General features: G+C 36.6%; 1 protein-coding gene across 4 annotated transcripts in view; it reads right to left on the bottom strand.

Annotated features, from left to right (window-relative positions):
* Nucleotides 1-20,367, bottom strand: part of RUNX1 (RUNX family transcription factor 1) — a 196,915-nt gene that overhangs the window by 15,542 nt on the left and 161,006 nt on the right. The window contains exon 5 of one of the 4 annotated variants that reach the window (XM_070943531.1): nt 15,328-15,345. The exons of 2 other annotated variants lie outside the window; for them this stretch is intronic. In XM_070943531.1, coding sequence (XP_070799632.1) covers nt 15,328-15,345 — 18 coding nt within the window. Of the gene's footprint in view, nt 1-13,273; nt 13,280-15,327; nt 15,346-20,367 lie in introns of all 4 variants that reach the window. One more of the 4 variants, XM_070943528.1, reaches the window with a different exon arrangement.

Genomic DNA, 20,367 nt, shown 5'->3' with positions numbered 1-20,367 from the left:
TGAGAATACTGTACAGCAAATGAGCAGAACACTGGAAGAGATTCATCAACAGCAAATAAAGTAGCATACATAATTTTTGGGAGAGCTTGCTTATTTACTATTTACAATATAAATTAAGAGAGCCCTTCAAGAGCCCATCCAGACTTCATGGGGTAAAGGGCTTAAAATGATCTGTGGACTGCAGATAATCCATAACTGACATATACTTAGTTTTGTTATTGCAGAGATTTTTAAATTATGTTTGATAATAGCAAATCCAGAAATAGTTATCACTTTATATAGAATACTACAGTTAATATAGAGTTTAAATATAATTTAAATAATTTTAAACTTTTAGCCAAGTAACAATTGCTTTTTTCCTATTTCCATGTTAAAAATACAAGCTAACTAAAAATCGCTTAGCTTCCCATCAGATTAAATCTAAACGGGTATCTTCCCCCTCCTTCCTTACAAACTGCTGACGTACCTGAATCTCTGAGTCTTAGGTAATACTTGCTGAGATACTTGAAGGTAGACTTAGACAATTACCATACTTTGCAAGCATTTAAAAGATTTGGGCCTTGAAGCAAAATACTGTTTACTGAAGAATGAATATGCCCTTATACTTAATGCAACCAACTATGTTTGAACACAAATATTCTGGATACTGGCCACCAGTGGACTCTGGGAAGGGTTTATAGGTATGAGATAACATCAAACTCCTATCTTTATTTCATTACTCAAAGCTCTTTGCTGTGCTTTAAAACAAGAAAATGCAAGTTTCAACAGACAGATATTATTACAATTTTAAAAATATTTACCTATTGCAGTATTTAGTCCCTATTTTGTTGCTGTCATCATTACCTGTGTGTTCCTGGCCATTCTAACAAGATATACTCTATTAAATGTTAATTTAATGTCAGTGTCAGAGTTGTGCCATTTTTTAATTGCTAAAAATCTAGATTGCTATTTTTGGTCTGGTTGCTAAAATGCAACTCTTATAATCATTGGAATAGTAAAATTCATGAAATTGCTAATGGATTCATAATTCATTATTTCTGTAGGATCCCCCACTCCCAGACAATGCCACTGATACTTATAGGTTTTTTTAAAAAGTATAGAAATACTTAAAATGGTCAATGGAGAGGCCTACCTGGTAATTGTATTGGCAATTGCTAGGCAATTGTATTCTCCATGGGTCAAGGAATGGAAGCAGTAACAAGCAAATAAACTAATAAATCTATTGCTATATCTTAAACTAGCCTTTCTCATAATTCAATGAATAAGCTACAAATGGATGGGTTTATTCATGAACCTAATTTTTAAACCATTCTTATAAAACAATGGTTGGATTCATGTTAACCTCAAACCTTTATTGTATTAAATTAAAGATAAGTGATATTTTAACCCTTCACCATGTTAGTTTAGGGATTTGGGGTGAGTTTTTCATTTTCCAACAGAAAGTTGGTTTCAAGTCATCTGTAGACAGTTACCAAATAGTTATTAGCACAGCCTTTGTTAAACATAAACCTCATTCTTAGATATACATGTTCTAAACACATATATTTTAACTAATCCAACAGTCACCTCTCAACAGTGTCCATTCTTCAAATAAGGGAATGCTGCAGAGTAAGCATTTCCTCCAATTTCTTCTTTATAAGCTTTCCCTTTTCCCCCTTTAATATGTGACAGGTTTGTCTTCTTTTTTTGTTCTGGAAATGCAGCTAACAAGGCCTTCATTGTTTCAGACAGGTGTGAAACTGAAACTGATTCACAGCCAACAAGCTTGTATCAGAGCCAGTTTTTTAAGTTAAAAACATGCACCAGCTATATAGAAATACCAACGCAGCCAGTCACAAATCCAACAATTTAAGGCTTAACACACACATATACACTGCCACCACCACCACCAATCAGATGATGAGATGCCAGGTAACCATTGACATCATCAGGAGATTTGTGCAGACTGTAAAGATTAGACCCTGCCTGTTTGGGTTAATGGTAGCATTTTCCCCCATTCTGAAGATGAGAGACTAGTTCAGACACATTTCTGTTGGTCCTATCTTGTCTCATTCAATCTTTTATGAGTCTCTTTCATATACAGGTATGGCAGAAAGAGTTTAAGGTCTGTTAAAGTAACATTCATTCAGGCCTATATTCAAATTTTGGGCTTAGGCCCAACAAGAACTAATTAAACAAACAAATGAAAAAAAAATCACTTTATTAAGCTAAAGACTCAGTTTGATTCAGACTAGAAACTGGGAGAGTTTTGAGTTCTAATCCCTCTTAGACATGAAGCCAGCTAGTGACTTTGGGTGATTCATTCTAGGAAGGAGGCAATGGCAAAGCTCCTTCAAAAATATTGCCAAGAAAACTGCAGGGCAGTTGCCAGGAGTCAACACAAACTCAAAAGTGCATACACATAAAAAGGCTATACAGTAATGACACATATCACAGTAACAGTAACAGAGTTGGAAGGGACCTTGGAGGTCATCTAAACAAAACTTAGTTCACTTTGAAAGGGCAATTCTACATTCTAAACATTGTCTAGCTCACATCTAAGTAATCTGCTAGGTAATTGGCCACCCTCTAATTCAATGTGATAGATAAAGATAACTAACTTTCCCCAGGAGTTGAAAAACAACTCCTGGGGAAATAAGTGACTGGCCTTCCATATGTTGCCCTTCCCTTTGCTGAAGTATGAATGAAAGGAAAATATTTGTGGCTCAGGGTTGAAATGAGGGGTCCTTGGTGCTCTCTAAACTTGGCTGTTTTCTTGCAGATGTTTCATTGCAGATATTTCATTGTAGACATTTCATTACCCAAGCTAGGTAATGTTATCAGCACTGATGATGTTACCTAGATTGGGTAATGAAACATCTGCAAGAAAATAACCAAGCTCAGAGAGCAGCAAGGACCCCTAGTATGAATGAAACTCCCAAATGTGTTTCCTTGTGAAACTATCCAGGTGTTCTGTCTCCCTTCCCCACACAGACAAACACACCACCAGGCACGCCTGCCAAGATTTTATTATGCAATCAGACTAGAATCCCTTGCAGATAAGAGTTTTGGCAGTAAACTGCGAAATGCCTGCCAAGTCAGTTTTCACTCACAGTAAGCAAGAGAGTGTTTATCCTCAGTCCGGTTCAGTAGCAAAAAGTAAGAAGCAAGAGTTAGCCAAGGTCCAATTCAAATATGCACAAGCCAGATTTCAGGTAACGCGATGTGATTCTCAGGTTTTTAACTTTGACCGTCACAAAGCCTGAAGAGCAATCACACCCACTTTTATTCCTTGTGGGGTGTGGCTCAGCGACTCAGCTCAATTTTTGGCCCTCCCATGCCTCTTTCGTTGCTGTGCATGCTTCTCCCTCCAATGCTGCCTGAGATCAAGCCAGGATTCATCATCCTTGCTCCCTATCTGTTGTTGTTCCAATATGCTTTCCTCCTGGCATATCCCAGGCTGTTCCTCTTGGCCTTTGGATGGAACTTGAGGCATTGCCAGAGAGGAGGGTCCTGGAGAGGGAGGCCTTATCAGTTCCTCCCCATCACCTTCTGAGTCCTCTTTCTCTGTTAGGACAGGCTCGGGAATCAGGGTCACAACACCAGGAATGTTATGACTCTAAACTAATCCATCCACCACATCAGACATTAACTGAGTGGTCCAATTTGAATTAAATATGTAGACAGGGAGCAGGAAGTGGGGGTGGAGTTGCCTGGTAGCTGATTAGTAGAGACAGGAAAAACTTATTATTCTGGATCATGTGGAGGGTCACAAGATCCAGATTAGGCCCAATGGAGTAATGTAAGTGGCTCCAATAAATTGAAAACAAAGAAGCCCGAACTGTCTGGTTTGGTACAGCAACCAAACAGGACATGTACAGACTCCAGTGGATGGTCAAAACTGCAGAAAGAATAACTGCAACCAGCTCGCCTTCCATAGATGACCTCACATCCTAGAGGGGTCTACACAGTGGTGGGATTCAGCCAGTTTGCACCTATTCGGGAGAACCGGTTGTTAACTTTCTAAGCAGTTTGGAGAACCGGTTGTTAGAAGAAATCTTGTTTTGTTTTTTTTTCCACTTTACAGGGCTAATCCTTTAAGGAAGGCAGGAAGGAAACATTCTGGTGTTATTTCTAGTCTAATCTTTATTGCCCTGCTTACAGAAACTGCCTCTCCGGTTAATCCTTATTACATTGTAACAGCTAAGGCGAAGCGCCCATCAACGTGAGTGATGTTGAGTTGGCCACGCCCACACACCCACATGATCACCAACCCACGCCTACCCGTCTGGTCATTAAGGCAGAGAACCAGTTGTAAATTATTTGAATCCCATCACTGGGTCTGCAGATATCCTTTTTCCTTCAGGATGGTGCAAGAGGGTGCAAGACAATTGGATACAGGGACAGTTTTTCCCCTTGTGCCATCACTCTGCTGAACACCTAATTCTTTCAGTTGACAAAACACAGTGACTAAATTTTGTCTAATGTGTGTGTATATTAACCCATAGAACGTGGCCTCAGTATTATTTATCCTTTTATTACCTTTCATTTCCCCCTTCTATTGGTTGCACATTTTTAGTATTATAATTGTAGTACTAAAAGTCAGTCATTATTAATTATTTTCTCCTTTATTTTGCATTGGAGACAAATTCCTAGTGTGTCTAACCACACTTGGCCAAATAAAGTATTCTATTCTATAATAAAGTATTCTATTCAACAACAGAATACCCACTGGAGGATAGTCAGACAGTTTTTTAATTGTTATATGTCTGTATCTGTATATCTGTATTGTGAAGCATTAATTGTTTGCAACTAAGTTCTTTCTTGAAGATAATACCACAAAAATAAAAGATCTTTTCATTACGTTGCTCAGGAAATATTGTGGGAAGTGGGGGGTGATGCTTTATATGAATACAGTTGAATCCAACAGAAAATATGACCAGATTTAAAAGTGGACACGCATTCTCATATGAATCCTCACCCCATTTTTTTTTTGTAACATCCTTTCTTATTACTTCCAAGCATTAGGTGCAGGGAAGGTAGCTCTTGTCAGAATATAATCTCTTGAAAAGGAAAAGGAAATTAAGCACATCATGCACAGGGAATAGTAATCTAAGCACTGGGATTCAAATTTCCTTCTTTCTTTTCAAGATATGAGTTTTCCAGGTTGCCTTTTTATATAGTAAGCCTAACTTTGTTTCTTTAGAACAGAGGGAAATAAAGGAATGAGATTTGGACTTTGTACAAACATGGAAAGAATTAAGCATGCATATACACCTCCCAAAAATTTCTTTTCTTTTCTTTTGCTCAAAGTTTGAGAGATTGGTCACCGTAAATTCTGAAACATTAATCTTGTTCATCATCAATTAATTCAATTAATTCAGTTCTTAGAATGAACATTTTCTGATAATTCAGGTCTTATCAAGAGCTTAGAGGAATCATGGAAGTATATTGCTGTAGTTTGTAGGATGTTCTAGGCAAAATGGTTTTCTGAAAAGGTACTAGTGTCAAGTCTGGTAAATTGTGGCTTCAAGAGCTTCAAGTAATATTCATATGCACTCAATTTTCTTCCAAAGTCTTTCAGTTTCAGTTTTCAAATCCTGACATCTTGTTACTATTGCATTTGTTGCTGTTATTAGCTCTCCAATTTAACAGGTTATTTGTTGTCACTTTCTCTAGTGAAAGAGGTGATTGATGTCTTTCCCAGTAGTAGAACAACATGCCCATTGCTGTGTGGTTTGATGACATGAGATTCAAGAATGCAAGTAGCAAGAAAGTGTCATATACATATGGAGGCATGTAAGCAGGTTACAATCTATGAAAGGTGAAAGGAGATATATAAAGAAGTGTGGGTGTGGGGGTATGCGTGAGTATGTGTGGTTGGTCTGTCTATCATCTCTCTATCATCTCTATCATCTTCTAGAGTTTACAAGCCAAAGCAGATATATTTGGACTATACGGTATATCTAAATATATTAGACATAATGATAAAAATCGAACAAATATATTTCAATGTCATACCAGAACAATGTGAAGCATTCCAAAGGGTTAGCATGAATAAAGAAACCCTCTTGAAGACACTGAGGCACTATGAAGCACCCATGTTCTCCAGAAGGTCATATCTACTTGTCTGCACCTGCTCAGCTGCTTTGTTGGCAGGCCTAGAAGTATTGACTCTGCAAGCACTTGCATATGCAACATAACTAGGCAAAGGCTTTGAAGCAGCCGCACTGAGCTCTGCATGAGCTGCAGCTGCCTTAGCTCTTCAAGGAGAACACTATGCTTACACCAACATACTTTGTGAAGTGGAGTGGTCCTTCGAATGCTTTCTATAGCTCTGTTACATACAGAGACACATTCTCCTTTCTTCCATGATAGGAACTCAACTACATGGTTTCATTATATTTCCATTAGAACTTTCTTTTACTGTAGTCAGCTGTTTTAAAAGTATTTTCAAGTTTTTTAAAAAACAGATATTTTATAACAGATCTTATGACTAATTTGCAATTTAAGTCACAGAATCAGCTTTGTTTTTGAGGCTTGAAGGGTAGTGCCAGCCCCAGTCTGACTCTAACAGTTTTGGAGACAGGCATCAATTATACATCAGCAGATGGTAAATTACCAGTTGACTTGTTGTCTTGCTTCTTCCTAATGCAGACAGAGATCCACTTGAACAAAAATATGTGTTACCAAAATCACTCTGGCTTTGGCTTTCCATCCACCTATTTTGAACTTCATTCAACTTTAATGTCAAAATGCTCCATCTGGGAATAATCACCATTCCCAATGACAGCTGGAAGGGCTTCACAATGCTCGTAGCACACTGTATATCATTGTATTTAAAAAATCTTTTACATAGAAAAACCTTTCCAACCGCTTTCATGTACAAAAGATCATATCAGATAGATCTATATTTTCTTCATACCTGATTTTTTTTTTGTGTGGCACTGCTCCAATTTGTCTTTTATCTTCTATTCAGAACTTATACAAAAGCCTCTCTGTCATAAATACATACACATATACATGATGTAATGATACCAAAATGCCAAAATGTTCATAATGACATCAAGGTGCAAACACCATTATTTGTATTTTGCAAATATGTAGGGGAAGGGTTTATCTCATACATTTTGTCACTTGCCTCTTTCTCTTTTCCCTATGCAAATATCTACAAGGTCACATGGGCTGCTACAAACCCTGTATCATGTTTTTTTAAGCAACAGAGGTTAGAAAGTAAGAGTTCATACAATATAAAACTACATGTATATGTTAGCTTAAGCTATCTACAACTAATTTCTTCCTCCCTTCCTCCCTCCCTCCCTCCCTGTCAAAGAAACAATATCACTAACAATATTAGTGTCTCTAATATTAGATTAGGACCACAACAGGTAAGATTCCCTTTCCCTTATAACTCTTCATCCCTCCTCACAGCTAGAATTTCCAGCAGAATCTCCTATACAGTATTAGTTAACCAGTAATATTTCTATATGGAGCCAAGGTTTGTACAACCTCTCTGGTGGTAGTGGTGGGGGGAGTAAAAACAAACATATTTTCTGTAAAATATGATGTTTAAGACTCTTCAAAATAAAACTCTTTGGGATGCACTGAATTCTTTCCAACAACATTCAAAACATCTAAATTTTAAATATTTTATTTTCATTTATTTGTTTATATATATATATAGCCTATCTAACATACATGATGTGGGTTGAAATGTGATGTGATATTATGAAATCCCAAAATATATAAATCCTGTCATCTTTTTAAGCTCATGTCATCTAACCATTTCATATTGCTTTGGCATGAAAGACTGCAGACTTAATTTGGGGAACAGGAGTATCTCTTGTGTGGACTGATATAAATCATTTATGTCTTCAACTGTTCTGAAATAGTTATATAATAGTCAAATAAGATGAAATTAGAAATTGAAAAATACTTTTACTAAACCAAAATACCTACTCAGATAAAAGAATATCACATATTATTTAATATACAAATAATAATTGACTGAATATTCTGTAACTATTTTTCAGTCATCAGTCTTTAATTGATGAACCAGCATTCATAGCTACATTGCTTATCAATCAGGCTAGAAACCAGGAAACAGAGTTTTAATTGCTCTTTAGACATGAAAGCCTGCTTGGTAACTCTCTAAGTCCACAATGTCAGATTCAGATGGCAAATTGGTTGGTCTATTCCTGTTTCAATCAATCGATCAACCTTGATAAAAAAAAAATTCCAAACACTGCAACTGTGGGAAATATGCTAGGAAAAAAATGCAAATTGGGGCTAGTTGGGGCTATCCCCTAGTTGGGGATAATAGGAGCTATAATGGAATGGAATACTGTAAAGATTGTGTTTATTCAATCTATTGGCTTCAATTCAGAGAGCTTCTTTGGAAACATCCTCTTAAGTGAAACAATGAGAAAATTTGACCTTTTCATGTTTTCCTTGAACAGCACTTCCAATGGTTTACAAAGTGTCCTGGCGATCACGATGAAGTGCAGCTACTGGTTGCTTTTAGAAACTAAACAAATCTAAGGCACTACAGAGGCTACAGAGTTCATAAGCTGTTGTTTTTTGGACTAAATCCCATATAACTAAAGATATGCATGCCACTGAATGTGTATCAAGCTAGTGTTTGCTTTTAAGGTAAGGCATTTTTATTCAGTTATTTTTGTTGTATTTACCATGGGAGGTAATAGGAGCTCTGTTATTAAACAATGAATTGTTCTGCCAAGAAGGGGATTATAGTGATTTAAAAAAAAAAACTATAGGGAGAAACTGGATTTGTCAGTAAAAATGATGAGAGATTTTATTTACCAGAGTTTTGCAACCTGCACCTTTAATCTTCATAACAACTGACTTATTCATAGTCAGTGATGCTTCAAAAACCAATGAAAAAGATTAATAATGCTGGCACAAGATCTCAGTTCTGATGTGTCCAAACCCCTTTGAGTATGTCTGCAATCCTGTATAAGAAATACAACATTTCAGGATATCTTTATACTGCAAGTAAACTTCACATGCTTTTTCTAGCTTGTACTGAAGCATCTCTGCACTGAATAATATATTCTATTTATTCCTCCCTGCTTCCTTCCTCCAAGGAATTCTCTACCACCATAATACAGTGACTATTTTTTTTTACCTTATATCAGTCATGTACTGTGGGTTAACAAGTGGGCCAAGGTAACCTTATGAGCCTCCTGCAGGAATGTAGATTTTTGCAATGTGTTCCAAGGGTGTTCATTAGACCATATTTCTAATCAAGCCTGAAGTGTTGTGATAAGTAGGAAGAAATTATAGCCACCTTTGTCTTCATTGGGGTGGGAGTTGACAAGAGTGAACAAAACAAGACAGGTGATTTCCCTTTGAGGTAAACTGTGGCAAATTTTGGGTTTGAAAAGAGCAGAAGACTACCTGTTTTGTATCCCATTTTAACTTTTTTCAAGGCTGCATTCTAGCAATTTCTTCAAGAAAAAGCTATGTCCAATTGAGCAAGTCAGCAAGCAAACAAGTAAAGGAGTGGTGATTAACATTAACTTTTTTGTTACATCTGGTATATTGTATGTGTAGATTTTAATCTGGAATGGTTATTTTAGATAACACATTGGTTAAGAAAATAAATTACATGCATTTAAGTTTTTTAAAGAAACAATCTGACTAGGAGGTCTTAGACAAGCCTACCTCTCTTAACTAAACTCCCATTCTAATATTGTATTTTACACTCATTAATTCTATTCCATAATGCTGATGTAAGGATTACTAAGATAACACATATATCAAATGCTTTGAGTACTTAATTCACCATTATGCTGATCATGTCATATTTGGCTAGCTTTGCAGAGCTGGTTGTTTCCTTTCCCAAGCCTTCAGGATGATTTGGGGATAAAAAGTATTTAAAATAATCTCATTTTGCTTAATGTATGGTAAACATCTCATTCTCTCAGTGGTGGGGCTATTTTTATTTGTCCAGTTTTACTAACCTTGAAGCGTCCTGCTAGGTGGCAAATAAGCATTATTTTCGGACATCCTGATTACAAGATCTGATGTGGTCTAAATACAAGACATGAGTCTTTTATGATTATTTCCATGCACATGGAAATATGCACAAGTTTTTTTTTCTATGCAGTAAATAATTCCACATCCATAGAAAGTTAGCAAATCTGTACTCTAGAGTTGTTTCCCACCTTAATAAGGCATCATGTGGTTTATTTATATTGTTTGCTTTATTACTATAACAAATTTATCCATTGTGGTTCTTTCTTGGATGGTTTTCTTTATCACACTATGACAGAAAGTTTTCCTTGTTTATGTTGTAAGCTGCTTAGAGTTGTTTGGAGTTTGGCAGCCACTAAATTGAATGAATGAATGAATGAATGAATGAATGAATGAATGAATGAATGAGTGTTTAGGCAAAACACATAGATCGTACAATAAGAGAGAAACTGATTGAGCAGTGATACCATTAGTTCCAAAATCCAGGGTTGAGTCCAATTGTCTCTCACTGAAATTTTGGACAGTCCAAATGACCAGCAAATGTCAGATAACAGGAACAGCAAACACAAGGTAACCACCAAATTATAAACTGATTGAATAGACTGACATCTAATGAAACTGAGAAATACATCCTTTTCCTCTTATTTCTAAAGATAATTTTATTGTCAAGAAACACTCTCCTGGTCACCTATAGAGTTAGGGATGGTTTAATGGTTTTTACTTTACATAATTATTGTTTGTGTGTGTGTGTGAGAGAGAGAGAGAGATTGAAATTCAAAATAAGGTCATAAAGTTCAGAAGTTATTGTATATTGGTGTGCTAGCTAAAGAAATTGATATAACCAACTGGTTTTATTTTACCTAGTATTGCTAAGATACTAACATACTTTTTAAAGATACTGTACTTATATTTGACCTGCAAAATGATAACTCTGTGATGGAAAAAAAATCTTTTTACCCATGATGCCAATAAAGTATTATAATTCTCTCTAGCTCAGGGGTGTCAAACTCAATTTCATTGAGCGCTGCATCAAGGTTGTGTTTAACCTTGGAGGGCTGGTGTGTGTGTGTGTGGCTGGGGGTGGGCATGGTCATGGTGGCTGTGGCTGTATGGGTGTGGCTGGGGTAGGCATTTGACATGGGCTCAAGATGCATTTTTCCCCTTTTCCTCTTTCTTTCCACAGTTCTTTACTATAACCATTTTCCTATCTCTTCTACCAGATATTACTGGCAAACATTTATTACTTATTCTTCATACTCCACTAAACTTTTTATTTCTAAATTTATACCCTATTGTTTAATAGTAAATTGCTTTTCCAGGCAGAAAAGCTATTTATACAATTGTATTTTTATTATTCAACTAATAATAAAAAATACAATAGCATAAATAACATGATAAGACAAGATCTAACAACAGAGGTAATTTTCCAGGATAGTAAATAGAAATGTCTGTCATAATAGATTGTTGACTGTAGATTAAATGGACCTACAGTATGTAAAATCTGGCATTAAACTGTAGTATTAACATAAGATGTTGCTTGTTTTCTATGCTGATCAGGCACTTACTTGAGGCCACATAATTTAATCCAGCCAATCCAGTCCTTCTGCAGTACTCTGCCGGCCAAAAACGGGCTCCACAGAGGCCCCGCACGGTCCATTTTTGTCTGGCAGAGGCATCACGGGCTGGTCCTTGATATTTCCAGTCCAGCCCCACAGGCCAGATTTAAGCACCCCACAAACCAGATACGGCCTGCAGGCCTTGAGTTTGACACCCCTGCTCTAGCTGATACAGTGTAATTGCCTAAGAAGAAATGTGAAATGCATACATCAGAATATATCAGAACATCTAAGAGCAAAAGTGCATGAGCAAGGGGTTTTTTTCCAATTCAGTTTTCCGAATATGTTTTTTCAGTTAAAGTGTTCTAACTGCAACAAGAGACATGCTGACTTATCCCTCCACCCCCCCACCCCCATTAGTTCAGGTTTATAGCTTGTAAACATACAACAATTGTTCTTTATCTTACCACAAATACATTGAAAACGATTTGCTAGCTAAAAGGTCTGCACAATGTTTGTAGTGACAGAAAACAGCTGGAATGAATCCTTTTTGAGGATTTTATTGTTTATTAACAAATAATAAACAACCTCTGCAACATTCTGAATGGAAGTCACTGGACAAAATCCAATGTAGCATGAATGGCGGTCTGTTAAGATCACAGTGTTTTCTCCCTTTCTCTTTCCCATCTACAATTTCTCTTCCTATGAGTTAGCAGTTTTAATCTCCCAGACCAAGGTTTGAAGACATTTAGAGGACTGAAAAAGATTTTTCCTATCTTGTTCCAATGAGGGAAATGATTGTGTCAATGGAAAGACTTTGGTGGTTTCCAAAAAGCATGATTTTCCACAAGTATCAGGAGCATGAAGCATAGCAATGACAATGCCACTCTGATCCTTGCTGTGCCCTCATTTCTAAAAGCAACAAATGGAAGTTGAAGGAAGAATTGCAAGGATGCAATCCATTTTTAATGTGTCATACACATCTAACAATAATGTGTATAAAAATATATTTTCACTTGGTTTTATGATTTTATTTCATTTGTTTTATTTTCATATTTATTAGTTTTGTATAGTGCCATAGTCAGCGAATCCTCCTGGTAGTTAACATCATAAAGACATAAAAGATGTTACCAACATGAACATAAAAGTCATGAAGATGTTAGAATATTTCAACCAATCACAGATAGCAACAATACACTGTTCCATAAATTTTCTCTGGGGAGTTCAGTTTTAGTAAACTGCTAGTTTGGATTATCACAGAAAAGCACTGATTCTGGTCCCAAACTCCCCTAGACTTTTATAAATGGATAACTGCTACTATTTTCTCCCACAAACAACTTACTGGATTTATCAATTCTATTTGGAGGTGATAGTCCTGAAGATACCTATAAGCCAAATTACAGAAAGTTTTATAGATGAAAATCAACATGATGGGCACTTTTAATCATTAATAAATATAGAGCTGCAGTTGCAACTGCAGCTTTGAGTGGTCCTTATGGACAGCCTCAATTACACTGAATTAATAGTCTAAATATGGGATTATTTGGGTATGAATAAGTATTGCCAAAAACCGGTGCATCAGCTAAGGCAACTGGTGCTTCAGCTAATCAGGGTGCCATGGCTTCCTCTTGCCTATCCAGCAGTAGTTTTAAGGCTAGGGTAACAGTCCCCATCTTTCTGGCTCCATGGACCAGTAACTGCAGTGGTGGAGGGGGAAAGGTATGATTTTGCACCTACACCTGCCACTTGTGCAAATGGAGCTTCCTGTACTCACCTGCTGCTTTGCATGGCCTGGTTTCCAATGGGCCGCAGACCAGCCCCAGTCCGTAGACCGGGGATTGGGGAACCCTGGGCTAGGGAGATCCACAAGAGATAAACATGTTCCTTCAGCAGAGGTCCAATGCTATACAAATTTAAAACCATTGTTGACTAATTGTTGATCTGAACATCTAGTAGCATTGTCTTGTCAACCTATTTTGTCCCATATAATTCACAAAGAAGCCTCCAGGAATCAAGATCTCCATATTATCTCTGGCTCAATCAGAGATAATCTTCAGTGTAGGGAAGATACAGGGATACATGTAGGGAAGGGGTGACTTTATATACAAATATTAAAAAATACGGTAGGAAAAAAAGGAATGAATGTTAGGGCACTCCACAAGAGAGCATTAAACTAATGTCTCTTCCTTCATCGACTAGAATGTCCTGCTCAGGAGGAAGGAAGACCATTGCAATAACTAAATAAATATCCAATTCACAACTCTTGCAAATAGCATAGAACAGTGTTTCTCAGCCTTAGCAACTTTAAGACCTGTGGACCAGGGTGGGTTCTAAATTTTTTTACTACTGGTTCTGTGGGCGTGACTTATTTTGTGGGCATGGTTTGATGGTCATGTGATAATTCTTTAGGATTTAGCAGAGGTACTGGTCTACCAGGCTTTTAACTGCTTGCAGAGCTGTACCAGTCTACCCATTTGTTTTTGGAGGCACCGGTCTACCGATTTGTTTTTCGAGCGCACTGGTCTACCACCACACTGCCTTTTAACACTGATCAGCTGTAGGGCAGCCCTTTGAAGCCCTGTGGCAAGAGTTTAAACAGGTTTTTTCCTTCTAGCCATCAGCTGGGACTCGGGAGGCAGTGAATAGATTGGGGGTCCTGAACAAAGAGAACCGGTTCGGTGACATCGTATCATCACCGCTACTGGCTCGGCCGAACCGGGAGGAACTCACCACTCCTGTGGACTTTAACTCCCGTAATTTTCCAACCAGTCAAGTTGCTTACTTTAGTGTCCACACGTTTTAAGGTTGCCAGGGTTGAGAAACACTGACCTAGAAATTAACATAGTTGAAGATATCAAACATTTCCAAGAGGGATGGCAATGCGGCAATAGTTGTCTAGTATAGCCAAAATCAAGTCCAGGGAAGGCCTCTTGAGGAAGGATGCTCACTCTTCCTTCAAGATGATCAGCATCACTTTGCCCCTTAAAGGTTTCCTGAATACTGGCATTTATATTGCCCCAGACAACTGAAGGAGTTGAGATGTGCATGGATCCAAATCATAGGTATCAAGATTCATCACTGAAAGTATCCACATGCTGAAAGAAGTTTCAGATAATATTACAATACATAAAAAGTTAAGGATTCAGGAAATGTTAAACAACTTAATTTGTAAAATTTTCTGGGAAAAGTTCTATGGCCTGATGGTTAGCTTCCCAATCACTGCCAACGGGAAGCAGACCACACTGAAGAATGTTGCTGTACAATAATTTGATGATGCAATAAGGGTGGAGAAGTACCAAAATGCCCTTATTACATTGAGCTGAGTCAGATTCTCTTGTCTAGCTCCATTGGCAATCCACATATCACTTCTATTGCTTCATCTCTGGGGGGTCCTTAGTAAATCTAGGAATTTCCCAAGAACTTCTGACAAAAACTGCTTCAGAGCAACATGCCAAATATCTGGGTGGTTTTGTAATTCTAGAGGTCAACAGGCACTTAGTGAGTAAAGTCTACCAGATTGCTAGGAAAATTCTCAAACACCATCTGGAAGGCATCCAGATTCATAAGACATCTAAGGAAGTACTATTTTAATACACAATTTTAACATGAATTGTAATCTTCAGTAAGATCCTTTGGATAAAAGGAAAGCTATAAATACTTTAAAGTAAGTAAATCCACTAATAGCAGTGGCTCATAACCACCCATAAGACATAAGAGAAGGATGAAACCCTAGCAACAAACACAGTTAAAAAAGGGTGGGGGGAGTGGTTACTGATGAGAGGAATTAACTTACAATTTATTTTTGGAAAAACTTAATATTTTTTTTAAATGAAATGACTTTATGGACATGCCAATGTAGTTTTCTTGGCAACAGTATGAATGTGATTTGCCATTACCTTTTTCTGGGTTGCTTATCAACACTCTAGTCTAGCTTCCTCTGTGAGATTTCCTGTTGGTCTCTCATCTTTCAGAGGTCAGTCAACATTGGTTAAACTCTGTCACCACAATATTTTACATTGAAAAGATTAGTTATGAGAAGTCTGGACTAAATGTCACTATACCCTTAAAACACTGGCATTAACCATTTCTATAAGATCCAAACAGATTTCAAAGTTAAAATATCTAAGTTTATCAGACTATGGTAACAATACTTAAAATTTTTTTGTATATTATGATAAAGATAGATGTTTTCAACCAAAAAAATATATGATAGCAAAGATCTTGAAAACATCTCTTAAACAAAGCTTTTTGCACCTGGAAGGAGACAAGAAAAATATAAGCATAAACTTTCCTCTTTTTCTAATAAACTGATCAACAAATAATCGGCCTTATTCTTTTAGTAAAATGCCATTTTAGTTCTTCTTGTGGAAGAATCAACACACCTTACAAAAGGTTTGGTTTATCCCTTTACATTCCTTTATAATAAAAAGAACTAGGAATTAAAATTCATTTAACATAAAAGAAGGTAGGGAGGAGTTGTTTAATGTACTTATTCTTAAAGTCTGACAGTAGGTTGTTAGTTGGATATATTTTCAGTTCATTTTCTTCATGTAAAAAAATGATAAACATTTATTTAAAAAGGAAGTGCTGGAATAATAGAATTATTTAAAAAATGATGTGGAGCTTAGAAATGCTCTAACTCTCTCTAATATCAGAGTAATATTTATGTCTGAAATAAAAGCAAAGCATATAACTAATTCAGTTTTTTTATAGAGTACCATAGGCTGGATTCCGTATCACTGTCATTGTTAAACTTGCTAACCTATTTCATACACAAACATAACATCCATAAACAAAACAAATATAAAATAGTTGGAGCATCCATGAAAGATTGTTATTATCCCAGAGTAAGTAATCTAATTTACACCAATACCTTCATAATGATTTCTTAATAAGACAAATTATTGTTTTTCCTGATCTGAGAAATTGTTTGTAAACTAGTAAATGTTAAAAATCTATTTTATAAGCAAGGATATTAATTTTCTTTCTCCTCTGTGAAGCTATAGGCTATAAATTTCTAAATACAGAGAAACATGTCCTCTTTTATGTACAAAATGAACCGTATTTGTGGAAGTCAGCAATATCTGGTTATTAAACTGCATGAGCCTATTTTTATAACAAAACTACTAAACCTGTTAGAAATCCAAAGTTTTTTTTACATTTTGTAGTATTGGTTTCCCAGCTAGTGAAAGACCAGATGGAAAAGTAGATTAAAAAGCAAGTAATGTGCTCTCATAAGATCTTTCTGCACTTATAACCAACCATGGCACAGATATGCCTCTTTGTTCTGCTATATTTATAATGTTCCTTCATGTTATTCCCAGTCTCTTCTAGATGCTAGCTGGTTAAGTGTTAAAGAAGTATTTTTCTCCTTATTCTGATATAGTTTTTGCCAACAATACACATTGGCATATGTAACTAACCACTCTGGGAAGTGGGAGAATAACTGGTCTGGTTTCGAAGGGAAGTTGTATTAACAGAGGGATACAATCAAGATCAAGGGAGGTACCAATATCATTCTATTAAGCAGGGGTGAAATTTACTTACCTTCACTACCGGTTTGCAAATGTGAGCATGTGCACCTCCTCCACGCATGTGCAGAAAGCTCTGCACATGCACAGAGGGTCAAAAACGGGATGTGATGACATCCGGGCAGGTGGGCAGAGCCTCCCGCCACCAGCACTACCGGTTCGCCTGAGCCAGATAGAACCGGCTCAATTTCACCACTGCTATAAAGCCTTAGTAAGACCACACCTAGAGTACTGCATCCAGTTTTGCTCACAACACTATAAAAAAAGATGTTGAGACTCTAGAAAGAGTGCAGAGAAGAGCAACCAAGATGATTAGGGGACTGGAGGCTAAAACATATGATGAACGGTTGCAGGAACTGGGCATGGCTAGTCTAGTGAAGAAAAGGACCAGAGACATGATAGCAGTGTTCAAATGGTGTAGGGTCTGCTGGGCAGAGGATTGAATAGATGACCAACACAGTCCCTTCCAACTCTGTTAATCTGTATCTGTATTAATATGGATCAGTCCAGTCATCTAATCAAGAGGAGGAGGAGGAGGAAGAGGAAGAAAATACTGAACTCATGGTGGGTTTATTGGGAAGGCAGCAGTCTCTCTCTCCCTCTATGCTATGCAACCTCACCTGTTCTCATTAGCTGGGAGGCTTAACAACTATAAATAAAGTTATTTATTTATTTAGTGTATGGCATCTACAGAGGTCATGCAGCCACTGATATACAAATTTAGTTTAAATTAAGTATCAGCAGATAGATAGATGGATGGATGGATGGATGGATGGATGGATGGATGGATGGAGGGATGGATGGATGGATGGATAGACAGACAGAGATACTGTAGATATGTGGATGATACAATATAGGAGATAAAGTATTAAATTAAGATGAAACTATAATAAAATCACCATAATATGGAACCATAGCACTGCAATGGGATGGATGTTATAATTCAATATCTAAAGAAGCTCACCATCTAACTGTTTCTAGTGTGGGTGTGATGAAATCATCCCAGGTGCCTTGAAATTTCCGATGAGACATTCTTGAAATATATGTGTTATAGTTGTTCCGGAGCATCAAATCCCACTGCGGGCTCTCGGCAATTCCCCACTTAAAGACCATTGCCTTAGTTCTGTCCTGTCCTGTCCTGATTCTATTCAGGTGGCTCCACATTTTTCGAGGAAACTGCCTTCCTGGAAGTTGTTTTGTTGGATCTGTGTGATCTGTTTGGTTATGATTATTAAAAGTTGTCCATCTTAATCACCATTCTTCATCTAGATCATAAGACTATGATATGTTATCTCAAATTGGTTTCCTAGACTTAAGCCTGTTGAGAGGTAGAGAGTAGATATTTTTATACCTATTTTATGTATTGGAAGATTTCCAGGAGTTTATGGCATGTTTATCTTATACCACTCTTGGACATCCTGTTGTTGTTGCCTGAGATCAGGAGGGGCAATATTAGAAAGAACATAGAGCCATGAGAGCAGTGTGGATTTAAGGGTTCCAGATATTATTCTCATTGTGTCATTAAGGTGAACATCAATCTTATTGGTATGACAACTTCTTTCCCGTACAGGTGCGCAGAAGGCAAGTGACAGAAGAGAACATCTCTTTCAAAATGCCATCTCTGATGCCAAGGATCAGCTGATCCATGAGATCAGGGACCTGTTGGATAAGGAAACATACTGCTTTCACTTGTCTCCTCTTCCAGCCCAGTCAGGTGGCAGAGTTGCAGTTGAACAGGACAACTGGCTTTTGCTTGCTAGGTCTCTGATGTGCAAGATCAAAAGATCATTGAGAAAGCTATTGTATCTTCCCCTCAGTCCACATAGGCAAAAACGAAGTGAATTCTGCTATAGTTAAACCTGTGATTACACAGCTACTAATTTAACTTTATTTTAGTTCTGTGAACTCATCACTGTTTGAGCAGACAAGAAGGGAGGATGCAAATTCTGACAAATAGCTGCACCTATAGCCATTATAGTATAGCCATTTACCATTTACCAGTATAACCATTTACCATAATGACTGCAGATCACAGCAGTCATTTGCTGTTTGGTGGAGGGTTCTTGCAGACATGTGACACTCAGAAGAGATTAGGACAGATAAATCAAAGAGTCCCATCAGTATTATATACTGTCCAATACAGCAAATGTCCCAACACTGATTTTTATCTAATGATCAGAGATAGATTCCTAGTCCCCAGAAAGGGGCCTTTCTCTTTTTCAGCGTGTTCTTCCCCATACGTCAGTTCAATATTCTCCACCTATCTATGAACTGGTACAAAACTAAACCAATATATTTTTTTCTGTATCAAAGGAGGAATCCTGTTTCTTTCATTTTTGAAAAAAAACTTGCTATCCTTATTACAAATTTGTTAATCATGTATATGTTTAATAACTCTGCAAACTACAAATTCAATATTAGGCTATTTAACATATTCATTCATCTATTTAAAGTTTTAAAATTGCTATTCTGGGCATAAATATTTTAATTTTTATACATTACTATAGCTGCAGAGTAAACCTAACTGCAAAGACAATAGCTAGATAATATATGAATATATTCTTAAATATAGAACATAATAAAAAACTAGACAATGAGCTTTGTTATTAAAGCATATTAGATTTTCATCATATTTATAGAGAAGTAAATTTAAATAACATTATGGATCTTAACTGTCAGATAAATACAACTGAAATTAAGCTGATGCCATAGTACAGCAACAAAATGATTGCTTAGATCAAAAGTAAAAAAATATCTAGTCCTCCTTATATTTTGAACTATAATTCCAAGTATCCCTCATCATTCACTATGCTGAATAAGATTGATAAGAGTGGTAGTTAGCAACAACTGGAGCACCACAGGTTCTTTAATTGAACATTTTTGCTTTTGCTGCATATTACCCTTTGCAAATTATGCTTGCATATTACTGCAAACAAATCAAGTTGCAATCCAGAAACTTAATAGCAAAAAAATGTATATTCTTTTGAAGCAAATTCAAATGTTTTGAATTTTTGTATGCAGTAAGTACAAATGTACCTGTTCTTTATAAATTCAAATTTATTTCTTCCACTAAAATGGAATACCCTTAAATATATATTCTAAGTGAACAAAAATAAAATATTCATTGGCATGTATCCATTAAGGATGACACATTCCAAATCAAAGAAAATGATTTGAAATAATTCATAGTTCTTCTGAAGCATTCTGAAATAAAGCAGACTGTAAACCAAAGAGCGTAGTACTGAGAAAGTCTAGATGTGAATTTTCAGATTAATCCCTGTTTACAAACAAATTATGCGGTA

Source organism: Pituophis catenifer, unplaced genomic scaffold (genome assembly GCF_029215685.1).
Source record: "Pituophis catenifer annectens isolate HBS135680 unplaced genomic scaffold, rPitCat1.0.hap2 SCAF_4, whole genome shotgun sequence".
NCBI lineage: Eukaryota > Metazoa > Chordata > Lepidosauria > Squamata > Colubridae > Pituophis > Pituophis catenifer.
Note: the sequence above shows the minus strand (reverse complement) of the source record. Positions and strands in the feature narration are given on the sequence as shown.